At 39.6% G+C, this 18,405-nt stretch overlaps 1 protein-coding gene across 1 annotated transcript in view; it reads right to left on the reverse strand.

The window, feature by feature from the left end:
* Positions 1-18,085, reverse strand: part of CFTR (CF transmembrane conductance regulator) — an 81,383-nt gene extending 63,298 nt beyond the window's left edge. The window contains exons 1-3 of the mRNA XM_042815365.1: positions 17,968-18,085; positions 6,789-6,899; positions 5,807-5,918 (exon numbers count right to left, since the gene is read on the reverse strand). Coding sequence (XP_042671299.1) covers positions 5,807-5,918; positions 6,789-6,899; positions 17,968-18,020 — 276 coding nt within the window. The 5' untranslated portion in view covers positions 18,021-18,085. The remainder of the gene's footprint in view (positions 1-5,806; positions 5,919-6,788; positions 6,900-17,967) is intronic.
* Positions 18,086-18,405: the final 320 nt, after the last annotated feature.

Raw genomic sequence — 18,405 nt, forward strand, 5'->3', positions numbered from 1 at the left:
CTGGATCTCTGTTTTAGCTACTAAGGAACAGTTCTCGCTGTGTTTTACTGGACCTATTGGACACAGGAAGACTCATAGGTCCTGTAATAAACATTAATATAACAACAAAGTGAAAATACAGCTAAAATAAATAGTAAATAGGGACAACAACAAAAGTATCAATTGGGATCATCCTGCTCAACAGTTCTAGATTCTTATAAGCAGGGCTGTAACAGAAGCAGGATGACAGGCATAAATGGTAGGAGAGGTAAGTTTGATAAAAGTCCCAGGGAGAAACCAGGAACTCTTGTCCTGCCAGCCCCAACACTTCCCATCCCAGGACCTGCAAAAATCAACCATGTGCTGTGGTTTACAGTTTACTTCCTCTGAACAAACTTCCAAAGGGTATGAAATACACTTGTGCTCCTTTGTTTCATTTCTATCATCAAGGTAAAGAATTTGTCCATATTCTCCTCATTCTACTTTTTCTTGTCTACGTTCACTCTTGATGGAAAGCAACTCAAAAATAAGAAGAAACCATCAAATTATCTTTAGTATGGATGTGCTAAGTTCTGTTAGAATTTATTTTGCCTTTGAGCTTGAAAACACAGGTCATCATACAGAGGCAGAGTGAACTAGTGGAACTGAGCTATAATTAATATTTTACAGAGATAAATAGATTGGGAAAATCCTCTTTGATTTTCCCTTCTCAGTCACACTAGAACAAACCCAAACATTGATACAATATGTACTGTAAACTCTTCTGAATATCACTGTCAGTGGAATTGATATCACTCACTTTTTCCGCAAAAGAGAAGAAATTAAACATCTGAAATAGAATACTCGTGCTGTGCTTCCAACATAAATGCTGTAAACTTGGAGGCTGCTTTGACAAACACTTCAGTGTTATTAGTAGGCAAAGGAGAGGAGTGTTTATTAAAACACACATGACCCAAGGCAGCTGTGCTTAGACCATATGCATCCAGAAGTGGCAAACCAAAACTCCACGAAAGTCACTAAATACAAAACAGTCACCTTTCAAGGACAATACAGTGTTTTCATACTCTCAGAGATTCCAAGATAAGCTCTAATATATATAAGCTTAAAATAGCAAGATTTATTTTTGTATTTACTCTTTTTCTAGTGAAAATGCCTTGCTCTGCTACTGTGTTTGTTGTGACTATAAAGACTGCATGTCTAGCTTGCTGCAAAGGAAAGGTGATTTACTGACTGTCTAAGGGCAGAATAATGGCTGGCAATACACCAGATTGTTTGCTATCTGCTATAGAAAAAAAAAAATCCACCAGTTTACCTATTTTTTCCTATTTTTCCTATTGCAACCTCAAAATTACCTCTACATATGAATGTGGGTCTATAAATGGAATGACCTGCCTGAAAAAGGAACTGGAATTGTGCATCCAGCAGAAAATCCAGTTTTCAAGAGTTTTCTGCTTCTGCTCTTGCTGTTCCCTCTGCATTCTATAGGCCACTGAGAAACTCATAAGCATTCCACTCACATCAATGCTCATTAAAAGATCAAAGTTCTGAACAGAAATGGAGTATGACAGGGGATGCTATCTAGATGGATCCCTGATTTGACCTGGTATGGTTGCCCTTACACAATGAGCAGTTTTGCATTACATATATTTCCCATATGCTCAATCACTCTGAATTTGAAAACAATAATGCACATCTCTGCTTTGGCCCATGCCCAAGAAGTGCCTTGGGACTTTCATATCCCTTCTTGCCCTACGCACTCACACACATGATCTATACGTAAGAACTCCAGGAAATCCTCATCAGAATCTTTTGGGACATGACACTAAACCCATTTCTAAGTTAATGACTGTAAGACAAAAATGTAAGTAGATGTAAATGATCCTCATAGCAAAGTGCATAATTTCACAATTTGTTAGCCACATCTTGTTAAAAAAAAAAAACAATTTTTGTTTCATTGCCTGTCCATCTTTCCTTTACATTACAAAACGTCTGCTGATGAGGTGAAACGTGGAAGCTGTTTAAGCCAGCAGGGGAGTAGAAACATTAAATGAACTAACTCAGTGTGCCCAACATAACCCTGTGTTAGGGAGAAGCATAGTACTCTAGGGGGCCAGAGTGCAACTGTCCACCCTTCAATAACATCATCACCTAGGGTGCATGAAGGGGAAGAGAGAGAGAAAAAAAATGTTAGACCTAATGAGAACAAAGATGTGATGTTGGCTTCAACCACGACTGCAGACAACAGGGATGTAAATGGAGTTTAAAACACTCCAAGAAAGGTGCTGCAGAAGTGTCTTGGGGATCTTACAAGAGAAGAGTTGAAAGGAAAGCGAAGTTCAAAAGAGCACACAACATGATTGCACTGATGCCAATACGGCACAACATCCTGTCCCCATTAAAACCAATGGCAAAGCTCCCATTAATTTCCGTGTGCAGTGTCTGAAAACAACATCAGTAGCTTTAGCAGAGAGTTTTTCCTCTTCAGGCTTTCAATAAAATGAAATAAAATGAGTTTTGTCAGCTCATAATTAAATGAAGAATTTAAAATAAAATTTAGCCTTGCCATGTTTACTGTGAAAGATTTTGATTCTCGTGTGCTGAGCTTTGTCTGCAATTTCTTAAGGAAGAAAAAAGCAACAAATAAAATAAGACTCAAGTATTCTGCAGACCTGTTACTGTTCCGTATACAACTTGTCCAAAATTGTACTGGCCAAAGAAATCCACATGGAGAAATCAGCTCTCCACAGTCACACAGCCCCTCACATTTCATACTCCAGGAAAGGTTGTTGTCCTTAAAACTGACCGCATAAACCTTCAGACACTGCTTAACTTTTAACAAGAATGCATTACTGTGGTAGTTTCAGGTGACAGATTCTGCTCTGTCTGGTAAACTACATTTGTGGAACTGCTGTTGTGTTACAACCCTGACAGGAATCAGGAGTCACTGGCTTGGTGTCTGTTACACACAAGAGGAAATAGAATAAAAAATTAACAGTTATGATAAGACACAGCAGGAGCAAATAAGACAGAACTGTATAGGAACCCACAGAGAAAGTGTCTTGTCCCTGAGCTGTGAACAAACAAGGTAAAAGAGCACAGATATAAATGTTATGACTCAGTTCCGCATACACTAAGAGGCCTTGTACTGCTCTGTTACACCTGGACAAAAAGACAATTTGACTCATCAAATTCAACTAGGGCCACATTGGCTCCCAGCAGCCCTGTACAACAGTTGAACTGCCAGAAGGAGGACCAGGATTTGACAGAAAAGGCCTCCAGAATGAGCACGGTGGCAACCTTGTCTCTCTTTCCTTGCTGTGAGGTCCCTGTACACGGAGAAGGTAAGCATGTCTCACCATGTCTCACCAAACCAAATCTTTAGCAGCAGCAGCTTCACACTGAGGTGAGCATCAGTTAGGAGAGATGTAAGGGTCTCCATCAATGACAAGAGCTAATAAGTTGGAGAGACTTAAACTAGGGAAAAGTTGGTTTGGAGATAATTGCTTCCGTATCTCACCTCAACTAAGCAACCATCTTGATTACCTTACTTTTAATCAGAAATTGTGTACTCATAAGTGTGAGTGTAATTATTCAAAAGAAAGAAGCAAAAAAGATAAAATGCAGAGAGCATTTTCATGCTAGGTTTTATTTTTAAAATCAAACCTTTGTGATGCGAAATTACAGAATTGTTCTGTGAGAGCTACCCCTAAGAGGCAATCAACGTGCTTACAGCAAATTAAGGCCTATTTTTTTTATACCTGTAAAGTAACAAGATATAGCAAAGTCAATCCTATTTTTTAATAGACTAGAAAGGAAGGGAAAGTTGCATTTTAATGGAAAAAAAAAATCCATTTTCTTCAGAGTATTTATTCCTTTTTTTTTTAGACAATGTTACTTTTTAACTTTGTGATTCTATTACTAATACTCAGTAGTGAATAAACCAGTATTGCAGAAAGGTATTTTAAATACTATATTTCCTTTAGGTAGATATGTTATTATAAGAAAAAGAAGCAGTCATTTTTTCCTTAATTTTTAGGAAAAAGTCCAATCTGAAGTACAATTTTAGGCAGTTACTGATTATCCAAACCAAATTAATGGTGATCTACACAGAAATCATTACCAATCCAACCTGATATTCTTAGGATTGACTGGATTTTCACCATAGGATCCTAAACAAACTTACTTTATAATTTATTTGTCTTTCATATAGCCATGTAAACAGGAGGAACTCCAAGGAAGTTTACTGCAAACGAGCTGCTCTATCATAAGATTAACAGCACTCATAGTAGTAATCTAACACTTAATCTGAAAAATAGTCTTCAATGAGAAGCACTGCATGATAAATTACTATTTTTCACCTATAAAAGGTTTTCTTTTAATGCTGAAAGTTTTCATGCAGTAAAGTTTTAATTTTCAGATTATTCTCATTTATTTTTCAAGTTTTTCTTTATATAAATTCATTAAAACTTGAAGTATCACTGTGATCTCACTTACCTTAGCATACATCTGGAATGGCTGCTATAGAGCAGTTTCTGATCTTTTTTTATCAGCTCATGAAAAGATCTAGTTGGCCTGCAATTTCCCTTCTACAGACAAATCATTAGCAGTTTAAGAGGAAGCATGACAGTTTCCATACTACACTTCATTCTAATGGGAACAAAGACTTACAAAGACTTGCATTTCTGTTTAAATATATAATATATTTAAATTAAAGACTTAATTATTCTCTTAAAGTAGTTCACTGGAATACCTCATAAAAATGTAGAAGAGAGCTGTTTCATAGGAAGCAATATGAACTTCAGATAAATTTATACATTACTTCCCACAAATTACCCTTCCCCTCTTCTTTTGTCCAGTTCATATTCCTCCTAGAAAATACAGCTAAATTATATCACACTCAACACTAATGAGATAGAATTAATTCCTTTCTGTATCAACCTATCCAAAATAAAACTCTGGCCTAGAGGTCTGTCTAAAATTGAGAATACTGATTACATGAGCACATCATGAGTACTACATGAGTACAGTTGGAACTATCCAGGCTATTACATCTACAGTTTCTGATATGACAATATTTTGAACACAGAAGCAGATATATCACTATTAAATCACAGAAAATTGAAAATTACACACATATTTAATGCACATATTGGTTAAGAGTAGTTTTCAAATTTACAGACTGGATATGCAGCATATCCAGGAAGACACCACTACCAATAATTTATTTTCACAGATCAGAACTCCAGTGGCAGAGTTTTCAAACAGATGGAATTTCATGTCAGGATAATCACAACATGGCAAAACTGGTAAACACAAACAGTTTAGATTTTAACATCAAGCTCCTCTTCATATACTTTGGAGCACCAAACTCCACGCATATTTTACATATTCATTTATGCAGAATTGTTGCCACTAATAATGACAACTTTATTAATCCCTTTGGTAATACTGACCAAAATCGTGTTAGATTTCACTGTCCTTTTTTGTGAGTGCACATGAAATTCTCTACTGAAAATTCATTGGGAAATGTCTTAAAAATTTTTACATGAGAAATAATTACTTTAATTCATCAGTTCCCTATCTTTACTTGAGAAAACATATGCTTACACTTAGCAATAGGTATGCTTTAAAGATATCAACACATGGTCAGAAAATAAATTGCTTAAGAAGGTCCCTGCTTATCTCTCCAGATTTATTATCTTTCTAAGCAATCCACAAAGAAAAACTTGTAGTTATTCACAAGATTCTGTATTAATTTAGCAATCTTTATGACCTACATCCTTTTACAGAACACTGAAAGTTCACAAGAAATAAGAATAAATCTTACCCCTAAATATAATAATATTCCATAGAACATAAATTTCCAGAAGAAGCATCGTCGAAGAGCATTAATAAGTTTGGGTTTTTTCTTTGAAGTTGCCAGCTCTCTGTCCCACTCTCTGAAAAGGAACCGAAAAACAAGGCCATTAAGTAGTGTGAGCAAATACACGGGTCTATGGCTCTGGCATACTTCAATTTGCTCAAGAATATCCAAGGAGATTTAGCCTAGGTGACTAAAGAAACAAAGCTTTTCAAAGACCCCAAAGACCCGATCTTCATTGACTTGATAGATCAATAAAAGTTCAAATGTAGTTCAGCCACATATTTGGCAGTTCTAAATACACAGCCATACATCACTCTGCAGGGAATTAATTCATGAAAAGGTCACACTGTATGTTTTAAAGAAACCTGGTGTACTTAAGACCAACACACAAATAATAGGCAAATAAATGCTTTGGAGCTCTTCCAATCTGCAAAAAGAAAATACCAGCAAAGCGTAAAAAATGTGAGTTTTCTACTGCAGAGCATTAATTTTTTATTTAATAATTGATCATCAATCAGAAGAAGTGCTATATATTAAAAGCATATGTTTAATCAAAACTCAGCCCACAGATTTAAGCACTCCTAAGAACTTAATCAGCTCACACTTTCCTTCATTTTTCAAGAGAATATTTAATAACCAGAATATTCCATTTATAAGTATGAAAACAAATTAAGTACACCTATGCTACCAATACTTTCCACCAGTTTTGAATATGTACGTCACCCTACACTTCAGTTTAGCAGCATTGTTGTAATCATGCAGATGGGAGCTGCCCCAAGAACCAGCAAAAACCTGCACCACACATTTCGAGAGAGAGACTGGATTGAAGCCCTTGTGTTTATATGAAATAGTTCTAGATGCAGCACAATTTCAGAGTTACACCCCACTGAAAAAGAATATCAAAATGAGATCCTTGAAACAAAGGTATCCCGGAAACTTTTCATACCTTTCTAGTTTCTCAGAAAGATTGTCAGCAGAGTCTGCAGAAGGAATTTGATAAATATCTGACAGTTCCAGTCGTTGTCTGTAGCCCTTTTTCAAAATTGGTTTTGTCCATCTAAAGTAAAAAATAAAATAATGATGACTAGTTTCTGGGATTAATGGTAGAACTGCACTATTCTGTGTGATTATTTTGTCCAACGCACCCAAATTATACATATTTGTACACATATATGTACACACAATATGATATAATACAATGCAGCTTTACATCGTATTTATTAAACTATAGTGACAAACCCAACATTAAAAGAATAATTGCATAATTGTTGCATTTAATTAGTTTGGGGGTATGATTATGCCCCAGTCTTCCCATTTAGTCAGACAACAAGCAGGGCACTGAGACCTTTGTTCTGTATTTGCAAATATCTACCACGTCCATACTAATGTTCATTTAACAAAGTTATTAAGATTATGAGACACAAGTCTATAATCCTCGTAATCCAGTATAATGCAAAGGTATTTCCCAAGTGAAAAGCTATATTACATTCACTGCAAAGGGAGTATGTCTTAAGGAGCTGGAAAATTATCCTTCCTTTCTGTAATCATACTGTGGTTTCACATAAATCATTTGGGCTCAATTCTGTCTTCGACATCACTTTATCTGAGAAGTACCAAGCAATTCACAGTATGCTGTAGCAAAGCAAGCTGTGAGAATCTACTTTGTAGTCATTGGTAAAGGATCCATAAGCTTCACCGATGCTGGAAATAGGGGCCAATATTTGCAGGGACATAAGAAGATGGATCAGAAAAAGCACTTCTGAATTCAAAATAACACTGTTATATGAAAGTCTTTGGTGGCTACTGCATGTGATAAATCATGTACAAGACAGCAGAAAGGACCAGTTGCTATGGACTTTGTGCACATCAGGTGCAGGAATGGCTAATCTCCTCAAGCACAGCACTCTCATTGACTGTCTTCATCAGAAACTCTGTATATGCAGATATTTCAGTAATCACAAAACAGATGAGTTATGACACTCTAAACCAGTACTGCAGCTAATGCAATACTTCCAAAGCAATCTTTTTAATTCTCAACACAGTAGTTAAGGAATATCCTTGCTGACCTCCTCAATAATACTTTGAGACTGCAATAAGTGATTCCCAACTTGTCTTGACAAAAAAGAAATGCTTTACATTTCCCAACCTTGCAGATTTTGGGAAAACATTTTCCATTGCCCTGCTTTTCTCCACACATTTATTTTGTTTATACTTTTGATTATCATCTACCTTTGGCATTTTTCCATTGCTTGAAGTAACAAAATGTGACTGCAATTAGTAAGCAGAGTGGCTGTACTATCATTTGAGGGTGGTGGCATATTTAGCAAGCCTATTGTACTCCTAAGGACGTCTCTTGTTCTTCTTGGTGTTTTACTGGCTCTACTTATCAGTGCAATCTAAATCATATGCCCCGAAGTCAACCTCTTCTCCAAAGTCAACAAGTCTGAATCAAACCTAGTGCAGTCCTTGTCCTCATAAGTCTACTCATCAGAGCAGCTGTATCTACAGCAAACAAATTCCTCTAAGCAGCTAAAGGAGTGGTACTGTCTCCCTCCAGGGATATTCCGCTCCGCAGTCAGGTTTCTACCACAGTCTTTGGCAAGGTTTGCACATCAGTGTTCACCTCCCACCTGACCTGGTCCTACTGGGACGTCCCACTTGAACAGACCTGTGAGCCAAGCCATGTGCTTCAGGTCTGAGTGGTGGTACTGGAAGGATCTAGCTGTTGTGTGGTATTTGTCTGGTTGTGTCAAGAACCATATCAGACTGTATATATTTAATGAAAAAGAACATACACGAATATCTTCTACAAACACATTTTTTGGAGATTCAAATAGCATCCAGTTTACCATTATGCTCTGGATTTCTAGCAAAGTTTTGAAATGTAAAATGGTTGCACATTTATTTTAACCAGCAATGTCATCTGTAGTTATCCATGTTTCATTGCATTAGCTAAAACAGCCGAATCAGAGTTTGTCAATATGCCTCTTCTATTTTTAGGCTTAATAGAAATTATTTGCCAGCATTAATTCCAAGCTTTTTCTTTTCATGTATACTAAGAATGCAAAATTTCTTTTGAAAGGAAGAAAGCAAGAAAGCAAGAAGGAAGGGAGACAGATTGGCTTTACAGCATTATGTTAGCAAATGCCATCGGATTACTGGCTGGCATTTAATGAACTCTTTCACAGAGAAACCTGTAGTGCTGTCAGAGTTTTGCCACTTACTAGGAATGTTATTATGGGTACACACACACAAAACCCAGCAGGGGACAAGTTTCAAGGGTGTACAGTAGGAAAGAAGAAAGAAAGAAAAACAAGTTCCTCCATATCAATTGCCTGGTAGCAAAAAAAAATCTTACGCATTTGATACATAAATATCATACACACAATGTTTGAACTTCTCTTTAGTTATATTTCTAACAACCATCTCTTTACCATACACCTTAGAAGTATATAATACATTTCTTTTTACAGCTATTTATTTCTCTAGCAGTCTCACTTCACTCAAACAAACTGTACAGGAAGGACAGATGTCTTTGGCTTCCCAGAGAGAATTAATACACACTGTTGACTAGTCAATAGGATTTGACTCTCCCTTTAGGCTGCTTTGCGTGTCACCAAAGACAGAAAGAGCCTCTGTGTTGCTAAGCCAACCATCCAGATCTTCCTCCCAGGCACAGGAGCTCCCCAGGGACAGCAGACCCTCTCTAACCCTGAGGTACCGCTGCTCCAGAATGGCCAGTCCATGCTGCTGAGGCCTGCCCAGCAGAGCAGATGCCTGGGGAGGAACCACGTGCACAACACAGTGATATATCTACTGAGCTGCACAGAGGCAGACATGGCTGCACTTCTTTCCCTCCTGAGGTATTACACAACTGGAAATCATGCCTGTAGCTCCTAAGGGAAAGAGCCCAAACCTTGGTGAAGATGAAGCAAGGACAGTGCCTCTATCTTATCCCTTCTTTTAACAGTTTTAGGGGGAAAAAAAAATCAATCCATGATTTGGATGCTTTGGAGCCCAAGTTTTACAGTGTGTTTTTAGGACCACTAGTTCCCACTGACAGTAGGAAAAGATTAAGGCACCACACAGACCTCAGGCACCCCTCAAAATCCAAACTAGACCAGATGCCATGAGAGCCTCACACTCCAGTCCTCTCCCAGTAGATGCCCATTGCTGCAGCAGCAGAACAAACTGCAAATTGTAGCTTATGTGATACTGGAGGTGACAGTTCTGCCATGCCTGAAATGCATTTGCACCACCAAACCTCTTCTGAGAGCTTCCTGCAATTAAGCCAAGCAAAGTGGTTCTAGTTCTGCATGGCCCTCACTAATGGGTGGCACAGCCTCACAGCTGTCAGGCACCACAGCCTAACCCCCAGGGCCTGGTTGCTCTCAGTGCAGTGCGGCTGAGGTTGGCTGATTTTGCTTCAAACGACAGGTACCCTGCTGGAATAGCTTTCAGAGTATATATAACACCTTCAGCACTTTTTCTTTTAAAAAAGAAACAAATGCAATGTTCTGAGAATAATATTGACATCTAATTGTTGAAGAGCTTCAAAAGAAGATAAAGAAGGTAAAAAAGCTACATACAGATAGTACTCGTTTCCACTTTTTCTTCTTTTTTAAATACTCAAACTTCTTGCAGAAATGCAATATATTTCCTTACATTCAGTAAGGTGGCCAAAGTATTTCAGCTTGCAGAACTACTATAACAGCTATTTTTAGTAAAAGAACTATCGAATACGACAGTAGTAATGATGGGTTCTAAATGGATATGCAACATGTATGTACAGTAGGACAGGCTGGAAGAGAATGTTTCATCTTTATTCTTTCTCTGTTATATGTGCCACAGCAGAAGACAGTTTTTCCTGCTCTTTTAAAGACACTTAAAATGGGCACAAGAGTTTGTATCAGCAAAACTGTTGCCGAGCTGAACTTGAAGATGATCACAGATGTGACACCAACTACCTTCACTCAGTATGCTACTCCACTATCTTAGCCATGCATTTTCAGATATATTTCATAACAAATTAATGCACAGCTGCACATAACATGCTGCAACTCTTCTCAAATGTGTCATTTGTTCCAGTGGCAGCAACTGGGATCTTATCAGAGGTAAATATCTTCACAAACTGAACAGATCTGTGGCAGTTTGAGCAAGGAAATGGGAGGAAATTATCTACTTAATATAAATACTAAGAATCAAAAGGTAAACTGACACTATAACAATAAGTAATTAATGCACAGGGCTGCTTGCTTTTTGTCATCTTCTCTGCATCCTGGTATTTGATGCTGCTGGTCATCAGTCTGACTCCTGAAAGTTAACGAGAAAATGCCTCACGTCTTCCAATTTCTAAAATCTTGGGCTCTGAGCAAAGCAACACTGATGTTATATTGGTTTTTGTTTTGTTTTGTATTCATTACCTCCAGAGAAATAAAAGCATCACAGATTTCAAAGATTAACCTTAAACTGTGTTAAGTTGAAAGAAGTAAATACGAAAGATCAGATTGGCTCCAATACAATATAGGCTCACATTCTTTATTTTGAAAGTTGAGACAAGTTTATAAAAAGGTAAGTAACAACATTAAAACACAGCATGAGAAAATACCTGAAACCAAGTACCTTTCCCATCTGTCATCTGGGATTTTCTCCTAAGGCACAACCTTGCCCCCAGATTCAAGGAGCCAGTTCTGCAGAGATCACCCGAGTACTGCCTTCTAGGAGCAACCCCAAAGGAAGGGATGCTTGCCCATATCTGAACAGCAGTAAGGTTCTGGTTTCAAAGAAAAAAAAAAACAACTATTCCCAAAAATTATCTTAAAAGTCTATTTAATTTCTCCTAATTTTGGAAGCTTCCTGACACAGTTTTGGTTTAGCCCCAAGCTGGCTGTGAAAATGCTCATGGGGATCCTTTTGTTTGCATGAGACCTAGTGAAACATAAACGCAGCCCAGAAGTTCTTGCTCATACAACACAGGCTCGCCCTTTCTTACTTAATTTAGAAGGCATAATGTGATACTTCAGATACTAGGAGAGTCAGCATTCTTTCTCTAATTCTTTTCACCTTTTATACTCAGACTTCCTAAAGAGCCTCCAAACTTGTAGGCATGGTGAACCTTTGGGGCTGACCTTCAGAAGTCCTGAAAGCTCACTTGTTTCATAGAGGTCTGAAGGGTGGGCTGCTGAGCATGTCCCAAAGGAACATCTGTGGCTATAGACAAATGATCAGCACTGCAGAATCATAACAAAGAGGGCTGCTCTGAAAGTAATGCCTCCTATGTTATTATGTTGGCCCACAACTCAGAGGCAGATGTTGGTGGTAGAGCAGTAGAGCAGAAAGCTAAACAGCCTTCCCAACAACATACCATTACATTTTGTTGCTGTGTGACAGATGGTAGCAGAGAAGCAGTCTGACAGAATGGCATCTGACATGGAAGGGCGTATGAGACAGAGGTGTGTCACTGAATTCCCCCATGAGGAAACAATTGCATCCACTGACATTCACTGATATTTGCTGAACATTTCTGGAGACCAAATAGTGGATGTCAGCACACTGAGGTAGTGGGTGGTGCATTTCAGAAGTGGCAATAGAGACAGTGGGTCCCCTCCACTAGTGCAGATTGCTATGAGCGTGGCATAAAGGCTCTTTCTTGATCAATGCTGGTGAAAATGCATAACTAATGATGGTGACCATGCTGAAAAATAGTGTTTTGTAGCTGGGAGTTTGCTGTACCAAATGGTGTAATGGTGTTATTATCCTCTCTGTATAACTTGTAATTTCCATGGAAATAAATAGGAGGCATTACTTTTGGAGTGACCTACACATGTGTAGCAGCTACATCTATGCCTGATATTCTTTAGCAGATAGGATTTGGAATTACCTGGGATTACCAAAAGTCAGGTCCTCAGGACTAAATCCACAAAGGGCCTTAGGAATACAGACTAAGAAATCTGCCTTGCACACATGCCTAAGCAAGCTGTCACAGCAACTGAAACATCATACTGAGCAATTCAATTTATCTGCCCCTAGCTGACGATTCACACAGGCTCTCAGAAAAGAAATAGCCAAGATGCTAAATTTATGCATTTATAGGACATGTTCCAAATATTTGCTGGATGTAAGATACTTGCCCTCCAGAGCAAAATCCACTGCCATGAATTTGGGAATTCAAGACAGTTTCAGGGTAAGTTTTGAGGACAAACATGCATAAAAAACCCCACAATTTTCCAGGAAAATAAGTACATAAATTCATCACTATTCAGAAATCAAAAACTCAAGTACCTTCTTTTTTTTCTAAACACAATGCTAAAATACCTTACTCAAGGATAGAGCAGGTTCCATTTTTAAGCCACTATTTATATACCAGCCTCACTGGAAAGAATACTTACTGCAGTAGGTCTAGCCTATAGGTGTCCAAACAACCAGCGTGGCCTGGACCACATGGAGTGAAGACAAATTGTCTTGGTTCACACATAAAATATATGATATAGTTAATACATACTAACAACAATTCTTTAATAATTTTTATATTACTTATTAATGTATAAAAAAAGAAGACAACAAAAACATGAAACTAACAGGTTGCACACACGTGGCCTAGCCTTAGTTCTTTATGCGAAAGAATTCAAACTAATTCTCATGAGAATGCCTTCTTCAACCAGAAACTATTTTGGTAAAGGCACCACCAAATGTTACACTTGAAAGCATGCCATTGAAGAAAACAATAAATAAAATAGAACAAAATAAAATAAAGTATTAACAGTGAATCAAGCTGAAAACAAAGAATAATCATGACTATAGCTCATGAGTCAACAACTTTCAAAACTTCAGTCCTGGATGCTTTTACCCACCCTGAAGGCTTCCAACAGACTTCAGCTTCATAAGGAGTGCCCTTAGAAGAGGAATCAGGACTTACATGCAAATAAATTTCTTACCCACAAGAGCCACAATGCTTTAACTGAGCCAGGGAGAAAACTAAAGCAACTTGAAGAGTTTGGACAGACACTGTCCATACACTGGTAACTAATCCTACCTCCCAGAAAACAAAAGAGGGAAGGATACATAGCATGCAATTCCATTTTCTATCCCTCTTAGCATACATACAGTGGAAGAAGGAATTCAGCATATATTCTCATCATACCACTGTTCTTGGTTGTAGGAATCGCTGGATAGCTAACCATATGAACAGGTCGCAGGTCAATCCTTCTATGGTTTGGGAAGAAAAAGCATCTAGAGTAGGGCTGCTGGGCTGAGCTCATGAGAAGAGAGCATGCAGATGGCTTCATTTGAATGGCTTATCTGGATTTAACAGTGAAACAGGCACTGAACTATTCAGTCCAGACAAGACAGTTGTCATATATGGCATGTAGAAAAGCTAAAGTGTCTGCCTAGAGTTGCATGAGAGCGTAATGACTGCCTCTCTGAACTTTTGAACTTGGAAAAAAAAAAAAAACACACTGCCCCAAAGTTCTGAAAATCCAGTGATAACCCTGTGATGCCTATACCCACCTATAAATTAATTATACCTGCGTTCATTAAACCATAATGATTCTTCCTGACCTCTGTTTATCTACAATAAAAAACAAGTGGCAGCAAAGTACTCTGCCTTGTTTGCTACCAAAGGTATGGCCTTGACCCTGCAAAATCCTATAACACACACAGCTTTGTTACAAACACATGAAGGAAGCTTCACAAGGAACATGCACAGAGGCATATCACCATCTGCATGCTTCTGTAGAAAAGTCTCTTTGCTTTAGACAAGACAAGAAGACAAGAAGTTGCCAGCGCACACATAAATGTCTTCCCAGTGGTTTCCAATAAAAGACATAAATAAACTCCAAACATGTCATATGGAAAAGTAATCAAAAGGAAACCCCGAAACCTTGAGCAGCCAATATCCAGTGTTTTGTGTCATACTGATGGAAGATCTCAAACCACTTGCGTTCACACTTCATTTCTGAACCATCAAAACTCACTTTCTAAAGCAGAAACCCTTCACATTTTAGGATGAAGTTGATGGTTGTGCCTAAATACTTTCTATCATTGTCACCCTAAGCAATTCTCTTTTGTTGCCCTTTCAGCCCACAGAACCTTGAAAGTCCAACAAAGTGGCAACATTTCCCTAAGTCATTACTCCTTGTACACGCATAATAGCTTCTCACTTGTTGGCATAACAAGAAGAAAAAAGAAATAAACCAACTACAAACAACACTGAAATGTTCCAGTTATCCCCTTAAGAGCAAGTCCCTCCATTCTAACATCACCACCTTCAGCCCTATCCCTCTACTGCAGATACAGGATATGTGTTGGAGCAATAAAACCTTGTCAACACGTTTATAGATGTCAGTATCAAGAAGTTGATTTAATCTCATGAATATTAAATAAATATTTAAAAACATCATATTTATCCACAAGAGCTTCAGAATAATACTTACACACTTTTGTAACCTTCAACTCAACTGTATTATAACCAGCTTGGTGCTTCTCAAGTAACTCCATGAGAACTGACCAGAGAAGTTACTGCACTAAAGCATTCATCATCTATGTTGTATTTGAAAAAAAATATTGTTCCGTTACTGGAAAAAGCCATCTTTCTCCATACACACCAAAGAAATAATTGGCTACTTCTTCCAGATACAATGCCCTTTGGGTTCTGTCTCACTCTTTCATGGAACTAAAGCACATACTAAAGTGTAGGCATGCCTTGAAGTTCTTTACTGAATAGCATCAATTTAATAAACCATTGATGTGTGTACATTCCGTTAAAATGCTGATAAAATATTCTGACATCCTAGAAAGCCTTGTTCCAATCTAACACATTAATCACTGCATTGTGGGTGTTTCCAGTTGAGTGGACTGGAAACAGTTGATATTGATATGTAGCAAATGCTCTGACTTTGTAAAGCTCATTACAGAAAATATATTTCCAAGCAGTATGAAATTATTACACCTTGTTGCATTTTTGCTCTGTGATAGTTTACCTTTTAATAGTGTTTAGTATTGATATGGATCTACCCCTGATGAGACAAGAACTGCTGGAGTCCTTGAGGACTGAAGCATTTTGAAACAAACTAATGTGTGCCATAGCTATAAATAATGCGTGACTTTAAAAGACACAATGATTTCTTTAATTATTTTTAAAAGAAAGACATACTTTCTGCCAGTTTGGCTGTAATACTTTTTCTTACCTTTTGGTTTTTGCTTCTGTGATTTTTTCAAATCTTTCAAGTAATGTTCATAAGAAACAAAGGCATTTGCAGTGCACTTGTCAAAATGCAAGTAAGCAGAACACTTTGTAATTAATAGACACACATCATTCAGAATGTATGACTCTTTACACTGTTACACTTTTAGCTGTTCTCACCCAGTGAACTGAATATGTACTTCCACAGATTTCTGTGACATATAGTTATTGCAAAGTTTTGTAAATAAGTTTATCTGGTGTTGTCAATTTTGCTGACAATTATCTCTTTTACTTCATATATTAGTTATTATCACTTTGTTTACAGTAAGATAGTTGGTGCAGTACCACATCTCCTCCGTGAGACGTAAGATTTAAACGGCATTTAATCGACTTGAAGACTCAGATTTTAAAAGACATCAGATCGGATCCCAGAATGGTTAATTATGCACTTCCTGAGCACAAGCTGCATCTGGTTTCAGCCATGGAAACATTAACTAAGGTCGGAATCAGAAATACATTTACTTTATCACATTGGAATCTTTCCTAGATGCCTTCCCAGGTTCTAGCGGAGAACCCTGACAAAAACTTTACAAAGAAATAAAATGAAATACAACAAGTGGCTCCATGAGCACTGAAGTCATTATGTAGTCTTCTCTCCCTCAGATTTGTATCTTAGTACTTGAGGGAAGAACTAACTGACGCTTATTCTATGGATTAATTTATATGGGGTTATTCCCATCATCCACATTTTCTGGATCTAAAAGCATCTGAAGGCAGGTACAGCTGCACTCACTGCAGCATCTGTATCAGACTTCCCTGGGGTCCTCACCTTTGCCTGGAGGGTTATAAAGCCTCAGAAACCGTGTATGTTCGGGGTTCTACCCTGCAATCGCACCTAGTTAAAGATGAACAACAGAGCTCAAAGTGGGGGAGGCTGGCAAAACAGCAATTCTCTAAGGGAACTTCCTTTAAGAAACTTTTTTTAAACGAAAAGAAGAAGAAGAAGAAGAAGAAGAAGAAGAAGAAGAAGAAAAGCCCAAGGCAACCTGCTGAAGGGGAAAGCTATCCCAAAAGCTTTAGAAAGTGAGCTAACAGCCCTCGGTTACTCGGCCAATGTTATGGTTTCATACCACGTGTTCCCATTTCAGTCCCGTGCTCACGCTTTTAACATTTCCTCCCACCCGTCAGTGCTGTGTGAAAGACCCCCAAGGAACAAAAGAGGAAAGCAGCTCCTTAGGAAAAGGGCAAAACTGACGGCAAGTGGGCTGCTGCCAGCCGGATTGTTTGCTCATTCCAGCTGGCAGCGTTACCTCGAACAATGTCAGGTAGAGCGCGTTCAGGCTTCTATACCGACTTAGAGAGCGCTGTGCACCGGTGTTGGCATTGGCTCCTTCTCTTTTTATTTGTTGTTGTGCGAAAGAAAAGGCGCCAGGGACAGAACTAGTAAGAGAAGGCTCTCAAGGCTCACAGAGAACTCCCTCCAGTAAGATCGCGTCTTGCGGTCGCACGCCGAGCAAACGCTGAAGCCCGAGGAGCCACGGGGGAACGCTCGCTCCGGGAGCGCTCCCCGCCGCCCCCTGCCCTTCCCGTGTTCTCACCGTTTAGGATGAAATAACAGATCGCCTCGTTGAGTAATTTACCAAAGGTTGCTCAAATTATGCCATAAATTAATTTGTCCGGGGCAGGTGAGGGCTTATGACACCTGACAGATCGAGACCGCTCGGTGCTAAAACCCCGCGACAACAACATGCAAGAGAAGAGATAGGATCCCGTCGTTCGGCCGCGGCTCCCACCGCGCACCCCGCGGAGCAGTCGGCCGCCGGACGGGAGGGGAAGGCAGGGAGCGCAGGGGAAGGGAGGGCGGGGAACGGGGAGCAAGGGAAGGGAGCCGAGCCCCGGGCAGCCCCGCGCCGCACGTGTCCCGCCGCGCCGGGGCTCCCACCTGAAGAAAAGTTTGGAGAAGATGTTCGCCTTCTCCAGGGGAGACCTCTGCATGGTGCCCGGCGTTGCGCTGCGCTGCGTTGCGTTGCGCGGCGCGGACGGCGGCGGCCGCTAATCGCTCACGCCCGGCTCGGCTGCTCCACTCCCGCGGCTCTCCCACCTTATCCGCTCGGGCCGCTCTGATGTCATTGCCTGCCTCCTTCCCCTGCCCCTCTCCCCGCCTCTGCTTTGCCCAGGTTCAAAAGCGGGAGGGTTGCGGCGCCGGCCCGCGCTCTGCCTCCTCCGCCTCCTCCTCCGCCGCGCCCGGCACCCGCTGCCCGCGCTCCCCGCCCCGGCTCCCCTGGGCAGCGCTCTTCCTGCCCGGCCCTGCCGCTGTGCCGCAGAAGCCCCTCGGGGAGACACCGCCCATCCAACCGGGGCCTCCTGCCCTGTCTGCGGC

Source organism: Centrocercus urophasianus, unplaced genomic scaffold, assembly GCF_019232065.1.
Source record: "Centrocercus urophasianus isolate 14NV4802_14NV808 unplaced genomic scaffold, USGS_Curo_1.0 seq_15, whole genome shotgun sequence".
Lineage (NCBI taxonomy): Eukaryota > Metazoa > Chordata > Aves > Galliformes > Phasianidae > Centrocercus > Centrocercus urophasianus.